Below are 14,329 nucleotides of genomic sequence, written 5' to 3' on the forward strand. Positions count from 1 at the left end.
TAGCTCCCACTTATGAGTAAGAACATTCAGGTTTTGATGTTCTGCTTCTGAGTCATTTCATATAGACCTTCAGCTCTACCCACGTTGCTGCAAAAGACATGATTTTATTATTTTTTATGGTGACATAGTATTCCGTGGTATACATCTACACTACATTTTCTTTATCTAGTCATCTGTTGATGGACACTTAAGTTGATTCCATGACTTTGCTATGGTGAATAGTACTGTGATAAATATATGAATGCAGGTATTTTTTTGATATAATAGTTTCCTTTCCTTTGGGTAGATACCCAGTAGTGGGATTGCTAGATGGAATGGTGTTCTATTTTTAGTTCTTTGAGGAATCTTCATACTGTTTTCCATAGAGACTGTCTTAATTTAAGTTCCCACCAATGGTGTATAAGCGTTCCCTTTTTTCCACATCCTCGCCAACATCTGCTGTTGGACTTTTCTTTGACAAAATCATTTGTTGGATAATTTTTTTAAATTAGAAATTTAGGCTATAAAGTTTTGATACTCACCCTGAATATATTTGATGATTCTTAAAGTATTTTAAATTCTTACTTCTGTATATTTGTACATCATTTACTCCATTTAGCCTGGCTGAATTGTTCCCATCTGAAGTCCTATTTTCCCCATGGAGAAGACTGTCTAACATCTATTGCTGTTACTCTGTGCCAGGTGCTGGACTGATGTTTAACATGTACTCTCTCATTTAAGTCTCCCAGTAACTTGATAAGATGATGTAATAGTGTTAACTTCTGTTTCCCAGATGAGGAAACTAAGGTAGCATGCTCAGGCCCTCAGAGATAGTGAGGATTTGAATTCAAGTTCTAAGTCCCTTGCTTTCTCAAAGCCTTGGCTCTGACCCTCACCATCTACCATATGCCTTGCCTCCCACCGTAATTTCCTAGTCTGAACTCCTGTAGCCTCCTGTTTGCATCACTTATTACCTACCCCCATGTCTCCCCAGTGCCTGTTCCAGTGACTTGCATATAGCAGGTGCTGAAGGAATGTTTGATGGTGAAACAGTTGTTTTCTTTTCTGCAAGGGAGAGGGAATTTCTATTTAACAATTTTGTAGTCCAAGAACCTGAGCTCAAAAGAAAACTTGCCTCTAGTATCCTTTTAAATACCAGGTTTATAGTAGTCTTGATATTATCTAATTTTCCACCTACGGAAAAACTATACAAAAATTAATTTATGTTGTATACAGTGTTTAAATTTATTATTAAAATGATTCAAAATGTGTAGCTGTTTTTGACTTACGGTTGTCTTTCATTTCATCTCAAGATGAGCACCTGTTATTGGCATTGTTTTGTACAAGGTAGAGTGCAGGATATAAAAATGAATGAGGCAAAGTGCCTGCCCTTGGGGCACTTATAGTTTATTTGGTAAAACGAGAATATAGACAACTCATAATGGCAAAAAAAAAAAAAAAAGAAAAAGAAAAAAAGGTTGGGGGAGTTGGTGGTTGAATAGGGCTGTAAACTCTTAGAGAGCTGATTGGTAACTGTTCGTGTATGTTTTGATGAGTAACATATCATTTAGTAAAGATGTCAAGCTTCAAATCATTATCATAAGGTTAAATATATTACGCATGTCTTTACAGCAAGTTTATTTCTGATCGTGAAAGTAGAAGAAGTCTCACAAACAGCCATTTGGAAAAAAAGAAGTGTGATGAGTATGTAAGTATCATTATAATGAAGTATGCTTATTTTTTTAATCATATAAATTGGGACAAAGCTTTTTAATTCAAGTAGCATAGTACCAAAAGCATAGCTACCTGTATTCACCAGGATATTCCTCATACCTTATGTATTTTCTCTTGAAATCCATTCAAGGAAATAACTAGATAACTAAGAATGGATTTTCTTGAATTTTACTTCCATATTGGTTCCTGAGAGTGCATTAAAGGCTTTGGCTTGATTAACTTTCTTGGGGATTATTTTGCTTAGTGTGAATGTTTGTTTCTTTGTTCAGATTCCAGGTACAACCTCCTTAGGCATGTCTGTTTTTAACCTAAGCAACGCCATTATGGGCAGTGGGATTTTGGGACTCGCCTTTGCCCTGGCAAACACTGGAATCCTACTTTTTCTGTGAGTATTGACGTGCCGGTACTTTCCATTTTAAAACTGAACTTTTTGTATGTTTCTGTTATTACATAGAAGAAATGTGAAATATTTATAAATAGTTTTTTTATTAACTTGGCTAAGTTACAAGTACATACTTTGATATTTATTGCTTGAGTGATTTTCCAAAATGTACCTAATGCTTACAACAAAGAGGAAGGAGAAAATCTTTCTATTAATCAAAAATACTGAAATAAGCATTTGTGAAAAGGATTAAAACATTTGAAAATAACTTTTTTTGGTGTTTTAGGAGTCTACCTGTGACTTTAAATCTCAGTTAAAATATTAAGAGGTGTTTAACCCCAGCCAGTCACCACTTTGGCATTTGGATTGCTGTGAAGCGTGTACTACATCAAAGGGCAATTACAAATTTGTTTGTAATAAATATTCAGGAAGCATAGAAATTTTCAGTGTTTTGAAGACGAGAAATTAGCATGTACTTTCCCACTGAGATTCAATGAAAAGAAAATGGGCAATTTTCTTTATCTCAAACTGTTGAATGGGACTTTCTGCAAATGTATGGAGGGCTTATTTTTAGTTGGAACAAGATTAAGAGAGATGATAGAATTTGTACTAAGAAAATTCTCGCCCAGCCTGATTCCCTCTCAAATGTCACACGAGTGTCAGTGATGAGGTGAGGGAGAAAGCACTTCTCCGAGGATCTTGCCTTTTGTTCCCTGACTTGAAACTCACGCTTTTCATTGGCCTGGCTAGATAGTCCTTGTTGCCATGTCCTTTTGACAGGAGCATCATTTCCTTACAAGCAGTGACCGAAATGGTTACTAATCCTACAAACTGTGGATATCCTTTCAAAAAAGACATCAAAAACTGAGATAAAAGAATATTACTGCCCATTCCATTACTCCAGGAACAGAAATGCCCATCCATGCTGCCCTGTGTTAGGCATTAATTTTTTGTGTGTGTAAATTAACATGTCCTTTCTAAAATTAAAAGACTGTGTAAGATGGTGAATTCGATACATTGTCTTCCATATTGTCAGCCTAATTCAGTGAACCTAACTCTAGCCTCCTCTCTTGATCACTCTGAATGCATCTTTCTAAGTTGCCTTTCCGCTTGAGCTGAGTGCCAGGTTTTAGGGTAATATGGCAGAATTGGACAACATATTTCTATGGTGATTTTTTTGAGTATATGTGAAATTCTGACTCTCTGAGGATAGTAGACTGCTTGAGGAGCTACACTTCTGGTTTTCAGTGCATTTACATGAGACACCTGAGCGCTACTCCCATCTCCTCTTCTAAATGGCTATGTAGTTTTAAGCAAGTTTCTTAGCCACTCTGAACTTCAGTTCCTTCCTCTTCAAAACGAGGAAATTGTGCAAGAAAAATTTCAGAACCAGGCCAACCTCCAAAACGCTATGGTTCTGTGACTATTTTCAGTCATTCCAAAGCTGGGAATATGTTCAGTTCAGAATGTGTATTACATTGATTTCTTTTTTTAAAAGTTATTGCAATATGTCAAGTTATAAATTAACCTAGTGTAAAAAGTCAGTTCTTTGATGGTTGTAACAACAGTAATTCTTGTATCTCTACAAGAGATACAAGTAGTATCTAGTAGTGCCAGGCATTACTCCAAGTGTTTTATGCAGAATCCTTACAATAACTCTATGAAGTAGCTGCTATCATTAATTTCCTGTTTCACAGATAAGGAAACTGAGGCATAAAGGGTAGCTTTAATTTTGGAATCTCTCTTGATCACCCTTCTGGGGATTTCCTCTACCTCTCCTCTTTGCTAGATCCATTGTTTCCTATATTCCATTTATTATTCTTTCTGGATTTACTTATGTGCTGTTATTGCTCAGAAAAGGTGACTGAAAATAAAATTTTTGAGACCTTTATTTCTGAAAAATATTTTTATTCTACTTTTACCTTTGATTGGTAGTTTGGTTGGATATAGAACTTTATACTAGCAATAATTTTCCTTCAGAATTTTGAAGGTATTGCTCTATTTCCTTCTAGCTTTTTTCTGTTGTGAAGTCCTATATGCTTGTGATTCCTGATCTTTTATATACAGCCAGGTTTTGTTAATTTTTTTTTTTTTTGGAAACTTGTCAAATCTCTTAGTTCCCAATATCCTGCAGTTTCACAATGACGTGCCTTGATGTGGGCCTGTTTTCATCAATTGTGTCAGGCATTGGGTGCAATCTTTTCTTTTAGAAATCCATGGCCTTGACCGGGCGCAGTGGCTCATGCCTATAATCCCAGCATTTTGGGAGGCTGAGGCCGGTGGATCACCTGGCAGTTTGAGACCAGCCTGGCCAGCCTTGCCAACATGGTGAAACCCCGTCTCTACTAAAAATACAAAAAATTAGCTGGGTGTAGGGGCAGGCACCTGTAATCCCAGCTACTCAGGAGGCTGAGGCAGGAGAATCGGTTGAACCCGGGAGGCGGAGGTTGCAGTGAGCCGAGATTGTGTCCAGCCTGGGGGACAGAGTAAGATTCCGTCTCAAAAAAAAAAAAAAAAAAAAAAAAGGAAATCCATGACCTTCAGTTTGGGGAATTTTTTTACATTATTGTGTTGATGAATTCTTATTACCCCCAGATTTTGGACCTTCTAGACTAGTCCTCTAAGTTTTTTAATCTTTCCTTTATTTTCATTTCTATAACGTTTCACTGTAATTTTTGGGATACGTCCTCAATTTTTCCCCTCTTAATTGAATGTTTTATTTCTGTTACTATATTTATAAGAGCTTAAAAACTCTAAGAATGTTTCTTTTTAATATTATTTTGGTTCTGTTTCATGATTTCAATATCTTCTCTGAGGATTCTAATGATAGTTTTTTTCTGCATTATGAAAAATTTAAAACATGAAGTAGAGAGAATAGTAGAAAAAGATTTTTATGTTTCCTTCCTTCTATGGATGGTTGTTTTAGTCAGTCCCCCACCAAGATTGTCTTGAAGCAAATCTCAGCTATTTTATTATTTCATCCCTAAATATTTCAGTATATATCTCTAAAATATAAGGACTCTTTTAACTCAATATGTCATACCTAGAAACAAGTCAACAACAGTTCCCTAATATCATCAAATATACAATCAGTATCTAAATTGCTTTGATTATGTTATGTTTTTAAACATATGGGTTGTTCAAATCAGTACTCAGATAAGGTTCACACAGTGCAACTGGTTGATATGTATTTTAAGCCTTTTTTAATTTATATTTTCCCATTTCTCTCCTTTTATTCTGTGCCACTTATTTAAGAAACAGGGCCATTCGTGTAAAGTTTTCCACAATCTGGATTTTGCTGTTTGTATCCCTGAGGTACAAGCTGATTTTTGTTTGTTTTGGGGTCTTTCACCTTAGACTCTTTGCCCTGATGTCAGATAGTTCCTCTTTATCTGCTGTCTTCAAGAATGGGGGAAAAACAAGGCTGATTTGAGCCTGGCACACATGAGTGGGGCTTGTTTGCAATAGCTTCACTTAAGATGCTCTCGAGCCCTTTACTTGGAAACCATCAGGGTCATTTGTCTAAGACCCTCTTCTTTGGCTGTTCAGATCACCCAGAGAACAGCTCCCAATCCCCTGTTCTGGGGGCCTAGACCTCACCGCCATCTTTCTGGGAACCAAGTAGGGGGAAAGGGCTGGAATGATTATCCCAGCAGGCATGTGTTCACTCAGTTCCCAATTTTCATTAGACTATGCTTCTTGCCCACAAATTGTGCCTAGTCTCTCACCTAGAAACATATATTGTATACTTTCCAGAGAACATATATTCAGATTGTTGCCAGGATGGGGGAGGACCAACCAGTCAGCTTTATGGAGTAGGACCTGGTCTGGGGAATCCAGCTATTTCTTGAAAAAAGTTCAACAGATCCTCACTATTTTAGCTCACCCCTTCCATTATCCCCAACTTTCAGTCATGCCAGCAGTGCCTTTTAGAGATTCTGTGAGGTAAATTGAGTTGGTCTTGGCTTTTTCCACTGCCGATTTATGGTTCAGGTCTGTCTGCTTTCCAGCTTTCAAAATTTCATTATTGTCTACTATTATATTTTATCCTAGCAGCTTTACGCCTTAAAAAAAATCTTTTTACTGGGATATCAAGGGAGAGGGAGTAAGTTCTTGTATTTAATCTACTATTCCTAGAATTCAATTGATTTTTAACTATACTGGCTGAGGGATAATTGACCTCCTATCTCATGACACTTTAGTGTCTGATTAAAGTGGGGAATTGGAAAAATTTACTTTTATAGTTGAAGGAAGATTTTTCCTGGATGAAACTATTATAGGTCATTTAGTTATTTGTAACATTCATGGATAACAAGCGCAACACACCAAGTCTTCAGCTAAATCTCATGAAGGTAGTTGTACAAAGGCTCAAACTTTAAGTTTCTCACTAAACTTAGGACTCTCCTACCTCAGGACAAGGATTCACTCTGTGACTCTTGTAAAACCAGCTGCTCCTACAACTGCTCAAAGCCAAGAAGCAGTTGGCAGGATCAAGATATTTCATCTGGTACAGGGCTCCATTCCAGACTCACATTGGCCAACACAGGAAAGGAGTCCAAGACTGTCCAGGCTTCTTTGGACCAGCAGCTGGGAAGGCTCCTTAGTGTCTCCCTGAGGCTGGGTGTGGAGCCTTCTCTGCAGTCATCTGGAAACTTGTTGGTGCGATTTCTTTTTCTTGGATGAGTTTGCAGCTCATTTTTTTTTAACCTATCCATAATGGCTGTCATCCCTGTTTAACACACTCTAATTCAGTTAGATTCAGTGAGTCCTGTCCTGTTGTAAGAATGGTGCTGGATTTTGCATTTTTCTGAATTCTGAGGATGCTGGTGGGCACTCTCGATTTATCATAGTTCTGCACATATATATCCTCTATGGGTAACAAAGTGGGGCTGGACCCTGAGGCTGCAAGTCAGGGATGTACTGAGGCACAAGTACCTCAGGGTAAAGAGTACTTGTTGAGCTGTTTTCCTAGGAGTGAGTACCCAAATAAAAGGCAATAGATGCTAAAGGAATTTTCTGCCACCATAACTTCCTCTTTATCTGAGTCTTACCCATAACTCCATCATAGCAGAAGTAGGAATTAGAAATCAATATTGACATGGAAGAATGGTGGGTTTTGTTTTGTTACATTTTGTTACATTTTCTGAAGATTTCTATTAAAGGCATACATTTTATAGGAAATTAATCTCTAGAACACATCTCATAGTCCTAGGTAAGTATGATGTTTATTACACTACACAGAATCTGATAAAGCAATAAATGCTTTTTATTTTTCCATAACTTCTGAACATGTATTATTATTTTTATTTTAATAATGTAGTCCTTTAGTTGAAAACCATGAAAAACAAAAGTAGAATTCACGACACTTCTGAGATATCAGTTTATTATTAACACTGAGTTTGCGAACAATCTCTTTGAAATGTTAACTGTGAAACAAAAGTAAAATGTTTGTAAAACAATAGTTTAAATTTTATTTGGTTGATTATAATACCAGACCTTTTGGATTCTTGTTTTCCATTTTCTATCTCATTTGTGTTGTGGTTGTGGGAGTGAAAAAGATAATTTATCTAAAAACAGACTTTGAAAAGTGGCACGCAAGGAGACTTTTATTAGTAACAACGCATAGAGCTGCTAGGAAGAATAAATGAGTGGGGGGTGTGTGTGTGTGTGTGTGTGAATGTGAGAGAGAAAGAGAGGTGGAGAGAGTGATAGTAGTGCGTGGTGCATAGTACACACTGTAGGTATTTGTTAAAATACTACAGTTAGTGTTAGGTAGTCACTAAATAATGGCTAACATTTACTGAACAGTATCTATATATGGTACACTATCTTAATCCCCACCAACAACATTATGAGGTAGGTATTAGCCCCATTTTACAGATAAAATAACTGAGGCTTAATAACTTACCTGTGATCACACATTAGAAAGTAGGGGAGCCAGCTTGCTTGACTCTAGGGCCAGCGTGATCTAAAACACCATACCGCCTTTGGTGATGCCTTCTTCAGACACCAAAGTTGCATTATTACTCTACAACTTGAGAAAAACTTTATTTTTATCAACGGATGCTTGCAAGTTAGTACTTACCTTTTACTTTCCAATATAATGTACCTTTAAAATCGCCTTATAAAATCAGCCAGTGTTCCTGAATTTTCTTGCTAGTGTTCCACCAATAACCATCCCCTTTACTGTCATGAAAACAGCTTGGCAATATCAAGCGTACCAAACTGTAGGCCGAGGATGTCAGGTTCCTGTTCACAACAAGTAAAATGTATGCTTAAAGTATATTGTGAAACCAATAAACCTCTCAGTGGCTTCATATTTGTCATGTGGGTTCCTGCATGTGCAATTTAAGATTTCCCATTGCTTTCAGGAGCTGTTGAACTCCTGAAAGAAGTAACTAAACATTTTGTTATTAAGAATTAAACACCAAGTGATAGCAAAATCAAATAATACCAAGTTTAACCCTAGGAAACTTGTTAAATAACCATGGTACTTTCATAAAATAGAGTATTAGACTACTACTTAAAAGAGTAAAATAGACTTATATGGGCAGGTGAGGAAAAATCTCCTAGGTTGTAACCGGGAACATAGTGTGTAGCACTATGTTACTGTGTAGCATAGTATTACTAATACTGTGTAGCATAGTACTATTACATGAATACAAACTGAATATTGGGTGGAAGTGAGCATGGAAGGAGGGTGTGTCTATATGTATACATTATATTGCCCAGAATATTTGGGGAGGGTACACAAGAGAACTGTTGGCAGTGGTTACTTCTGGAGAGTGAGAAAGGGTCTAGAGGTGGAGTGGAGATGGAAAGTTTAGACTCTTTAAATTTATTTTTAACCTGCTTTTAGAGGAAAAAAAGCTACTTGAAAAAAATTGGTTTTTTGAAGAACTTAACACCAGTGCAGTAAGACTTTTTCTTTTTCCTCTTACCTGCTAAAAACTTGAGAGAGAAAATATATTTTTGGTGTAGATAGTTAGACCATGAAGCTAGAATGAGGACTCTGTCAATGCTGTGCCACTTGTTCCAGACTGTATTTTCAACCTCTTTTCCCTTCAGATGACCTCAGCTTCTGCCACACTAACCTTCCCTTTTCTGTAGAGGCTGCCTGCCTTAAAACTGTTACCTTGGTCTTTCCAGAGCTCACCCGTACCCTGTCTCATCTCTGTCTTCTGAATCCTCATGGTCCTGGAAGGCCTAGATCAGATGTTATCTCCTCCAAAACTGCTTGTCTGATCCTCCCAGGTGGAAGGGAGTTCTCTCTTCCTTTCCTTTTCAGTGTAATTTGTATCTTTCTAATAGTAAGTATCACTTCCATTATTTAAGCATACATTTTACCTTCCATATTGAATGCTGAGCCCTACAAGGGCAGGATTAATGCCAAATTCTTCCTTGTTGAAATCATCTTCCTCCCGCTAACACGATCTAGAACAGCATTTGCACGTAGCTGCTCGTCAGCAAAGTTTTACTGAAATGAGTGAATGGATATGTAAGAATTAGATTTTGCAAAACCAGAAACAAGGCTTTAGGGCAAAACAGTGGCTTTCATTATTGTTGCAAATTTATCAGAGAGGAAAAAGATCAACTGAAAGGTTTAGTTCACCCTCAGACTTTTAGTAGGCTGTGGAGATGTGATAATAATCACAAAGTCAGCATGGGACTGGCTGCTCATTGTCTACTTTCCTAGGAATGCCTCCTTCATTTGAAAATTCAAAATAGTTCTGAGACTGCTAAGAAATACTAGATGAGGTTGGTATTGCAAAAGGGCATTTGTTGTTAAATTGCTGTTTGGGAAAAGGACGGTAATTGTCATTGTCAGTTACAGCAATTACCTTCACTTTGGTGGATTGTTTACTTAATTGTAGGTGAATTCTCTGCCCCTCTCTCCCTCCCTGTCTCTCTGTCTGTCTCTCAATATTTGCCTTTGTGGGCCATTTGTAATTATCCTACCAGCAAAACTATGCACCATTGTATTGTCTATGATCCATGTTTACAAACAAATCAGTAGGTACCCCTTCCAGTAAGGATAAGTCTAAAAATATAAGGGTCTCTGTAAACTGAGATCAGACTACCAGGTCCCTTCTCTCTTTAAATTTAGTGTTTTACAATTGAGCCTACATAAGGAGTAAATAGAAATAGAAGTAAAAGTATAGACCCATCAGCACATTGCCCTAAGTCCTTGCTCATATGTTATGGGAATTTGATCATTATGATCCCATCACAAAAAATAGTCTTCTCATTCTATCGGGAGAATTATATTCTTAACCAATTGCACCAGCATCACTTTCTGATGTCTCTAAATATTTTTCAGCAAATTCTACTAAGTTGCAGTGAGATTGCAGCATACCTTTATACAAACTTGGCCTGCTCTTAAGCTATCGTTGCTTTATTACTTTACATATATGCCAAAAAGGTTGAATGACACCTACCAAGATAATAATTTTGCTCTCAGTGGCAACGAAGATGGTCTGTGTGCTATTTATCAAGTTATTCCTTATAAATGGTAAGTCATCTCCTCTGTGCATTCCTAAGTGAGCAGTTCTTTGCCTCCTTAGGAAATACCAAACCGGACCTTGTGATCTAAAGACAGAGCAGTTAAGAGGAAGTCAATAAGGAAACCCTACTCTTCCGGATGATCCTAGGAGGTCCATCGGACTAGTCACATTCATCTTTCCTCTTGCCAATCAGTTTCTTGTTTTTAGAATTCTTTGAGTTATAGTCACAGTTCCTTAGAAATGATTTGAAGAGAAAATTGTCCTTTGGCTGGCAGCAAAAATCATTGACATCAGAGTCTGTTGTTTGGGAGTAATAACCCGGGAGAGGGAGAAATGGCACATTCAGGCTTGCCAACATTTGAAATACATGGAAAAGGGACAGTGGCAGTGCCATTGAACTCTATTGAAATCCACTGGATTAAGAAGCTTTTCAGAAATAGGGAAATGGGAAAGTGGTTAGCGTTGCGTTAACAATGAGTGCCTATTTTGTAAACAGAAATAGTTGGCATGCGTAGGAGATGAGTCCCACTCATTGTTTTTAGAAGTTGAGCAGCTATTGCTAGTTTATGAGTCATCTGTGATGCATCTGATAAGGGGGTTCTAAGAATTCAATTCTCTTAGCCCCAGAAAGGTAGGGGTGTGTGTGCGTGTGTGTGCATGTGCGCATGCGCTAGAGTGTATACCCTGAGTTCACTCAGTCCTGTTTATGCTGAGTTGCATCAGGTGCCTTGGTCCTATCCAAGGACAACAGTGTGATCTCTGTTTTGGTACAGTGTATTTTTCTTAGCCTGCAACAGACAACTTAACTATACTGGCTATGGTTTTACAGCATTATTTACCTCCATGATTGGTAGAATGCCTTCTCTGCTCACTCATCTGGTTTACAGTAGGCCAGGTGCATGTTAGCACAGTAGAGCAGGTTAAGTATGGTGCAGAGAGTTGGATTTTCGAGGTTAGCTTGAACTTTTATTACTCACAGAGTGGTAATTGGTTTAATTGGAAAACTGCTCCTTTGTGGGCCAGTTAGTTTTGCTTTGTTCTCTGGCCACAGACTTTACCTTATGTCAGGCACGTGATTTCAAAGATCTGCATCTGTATCAGGGGTCAGCAAGGGATAGCCTGCAGACCAAAGCCACCCGCAGCCTCCTTTTGTGTGGCTGGCTAGGTAAGATTGACTTTTAATTTTATAAAGGACTTTAAAAAAGAAAAGATAGTTATAAAGTGTACATTGTTCCATGAGATCTTTATAACAACCCTGTTAATCACCCCCATTTTATAGATAAAGAAACTGAAACCGCCTTTGCAAAATTATAACCAAGAAAATTATGACAGTGAAAGAAATCAGACCTAACCAACTCTATCTTGCTTCTAACCCTTAAGCTGTCCTTGTTCATTCCTGGGCATAGGCCGAACTAACTTAGGGAAGGAATTCAGTTCATGGTTTGACTGAAACAAAATTGGTAACAGCCCTTTTCCAAAAAGACCCCCTTCTTGCCTGGGATCCAGTCTGCCTTTGCAGGACTAACAAATTAACTACACGATTAGAAATTACATTTTAGGGGTCATGCAGCCTCTGGCTCCAAGAGTCTGAACCTCCCCAAATTGCTCCTCGGGGTAACATCATTACTGTAAAACCTAAGATCAGTGCTTGAGATATTTTGCAGAGCTGTACTCCATGTATCAGCTGACACCACCCAGACTGGTAATCTCACCCAACCAGTTCTGCCATTGCACCCAGGAACAGAAGACAGCAAGAAAATCTTACTTCACCCCCCTATGATTTCATATCCAACCTAACCAATCATCACTCCCCACTTCCCAAGCCCCTAGCTGCCAAATTTTCTTTAAGAACTCTGATCCCCAAATGCTCTGGGAGACTGATTTGAGTAATAATAAAACTCTGGTCTCCCACACAGCTGACTCTGCGTGACTTACTCTTTCTCCATTGCAATTCCCCTGTCTCAATAAAGTGGTTCTGTCTAGGCAGCGGGCAAGGTGAACCCATTGGGCGACTACAAAACTAAAATTAACGGAGGCTAAGTAACTTGCCCAAGATGACTGACATCTGTGGGGAGGAGAGCAACATGTCCATTGGGTGCTCCTCTTAAACTGCCTATTTCTCCTTAAATGTGCCTTGTTACCACAAAAACAGAATGGGAAAATATGAATGAAGCCCCCAATCCACCTTTCTACTGGAACAAAAGTTCCAAATACCCACCGAGAACAGCATATTCCTTTATTTCAACAGTCACATGGGATTTTTCTGTCACTCAAGAGTTAACATCTTTAGAATATGATAAAGAGTAGGGATCTAGGTTTGAGGAGAAGGGAAACGACTTGTCCTTGTGGAGTGGGAAAAGAGGAACGAGGACACATCAAGAGTGTCAAGAGTTATAAATGGAGTGCCCACAAAACCCACAGCCCTCTACCCACTATAGGTTAAAAACAGGAAGTGGTAGTGGTACATGGCTCTCCTTCTCACTGGTACAACATCCTCATTTAAGCTCAGACCTCTCTTTAACTTTTTTACAAAGAACGAACTAAACTAAAATTCTATTTTTACCAGGATACTTCTTTTAGATTCCTCTTTCTTTTTAGGATTATATTAGATACTATTTGAATTGGCCATCAGCAATGCATATTTCTTTTTCTAGACAAAACAAAATACCTAACTGACAGTGAGGCTAGTTTAAGAAAAGCTTTGCACCACAGAGCTTAGATTTACCTACAAGGAAAGAAATGGAAAGAACTGTACAAATAATTGCTCTCCACCTGTTTCCTGCCTGACCTTTTAAAACCACCCGTTTAATTCCCTGATCTAATTTGTAAGCATTATACATGATCACATGCTACAAGGTCACTGTGTGCTGGTCTTCTGACCCTCAGAATTTTGAAATTTGATCAGAATTTAGTGACTAAGAAGTCCACTTTAGGACTGAATAATTATGTTTCTACTCCTTTCTGTAAGTATTTTGTGAGCTCCTTAATCAAACAGGGATTCTATTAATGAGCTTAAGACTTAAACAAATGCAACTCTCCCCTAAAAAGGGGTTAAAATAATAATACTGTCACTTGAAAAGTTCTTTATATTTTTATTGTAAAACTAAGATAACCATTAAACCATTTTGAAAATGCATAAAATAAATGAAATAAAGTATAAAGAAAACATGCAAAGTCTCTCTGTTCAGAGTGTTCAGGCTCACCTTAGACAAGCTCCATTAACATTTCAATGTATTTCATTCTAAGATTTTTGTTTGCCGCTTAGGTCTTATTTTTTACAGTGTTATTCCTCTCTGGATGTTTGACTTTGATAGACAATGCAATGTGATGGGTAGCGACTTTGGAGTCATACTACCAGGGTTTGAGTGCTCTGACACTAGCTGTGTGACCTTAGACAAAATACTTAACCTCCTTGTTACCTTATTTACCTTATCTGTAAAATAAGGATAGTAATAGTACTACTCATAAGTGAAGTATTTTAAAAAGTGCTTAGAAAGGGCCTGATATATAATGAATACCCCAACATTTGGTACTATTAATGATCAGTAAAGTGTTTTATTAATTATATTGAATCCCTTAAGGTAAATTAAAGGGCTTGACAAAACCCATTTTCATATAAAAGATCATTTTGAATTTTTCAAAATATTTAACATTTTCATATGAATTTAGGGACTCAGAACACCTTGTCCCTGTCTCTTCGCTTTTGGGCCTGGCTCTTTCCATCTGAGCT

The 14,329-nt window shown here is 37.7% G+C and overlaps 1 protein-coding gene across 19 annotated transcripts in view; it reads left to right on the top strand.

Moving 5' to 3' along the window:
• Nucleotides 1-14,329, top strand: part of SLC38A1 (solute carrier family 38 member 1) — an 87,123-nt gene that overhangs the window by 38,945 nt on the left and 33,849 nt on the right. For all 19 annotated transcript variants that reach the window (XM_055357383.2, XM_055357376.2, XM_019038835.4 and 16 more), the window contains 2 exons: nt 1,612-1,687; nt 1,983-2,098. In XM_055357383.2, coding sequence (XP_055213358.1) covers nt 1,612-1,687; nt 1,983-2,098 — 192 coding nt within the window. The remainder of the gene's footprint in view (nt 1-1,611; nt 1,688-1,982; nt 2,099-14,329) is intronic.

The sequence above is a fragment of the Gorilla gorilla genome, chromosome 10 (genome assembly GCF_029281585.2).
Source record: "Gorilla gorilla gorilla isolate KB3781 chromosome 10, NHGRI_mGorGor1-v2.1_pri, whole genome shotgun sequence".
NCBI lineage: Eukaryota > Metazoa > Chordata > Mammalia > Primates > Hominidae > Gorilla > Gorilla gorilla.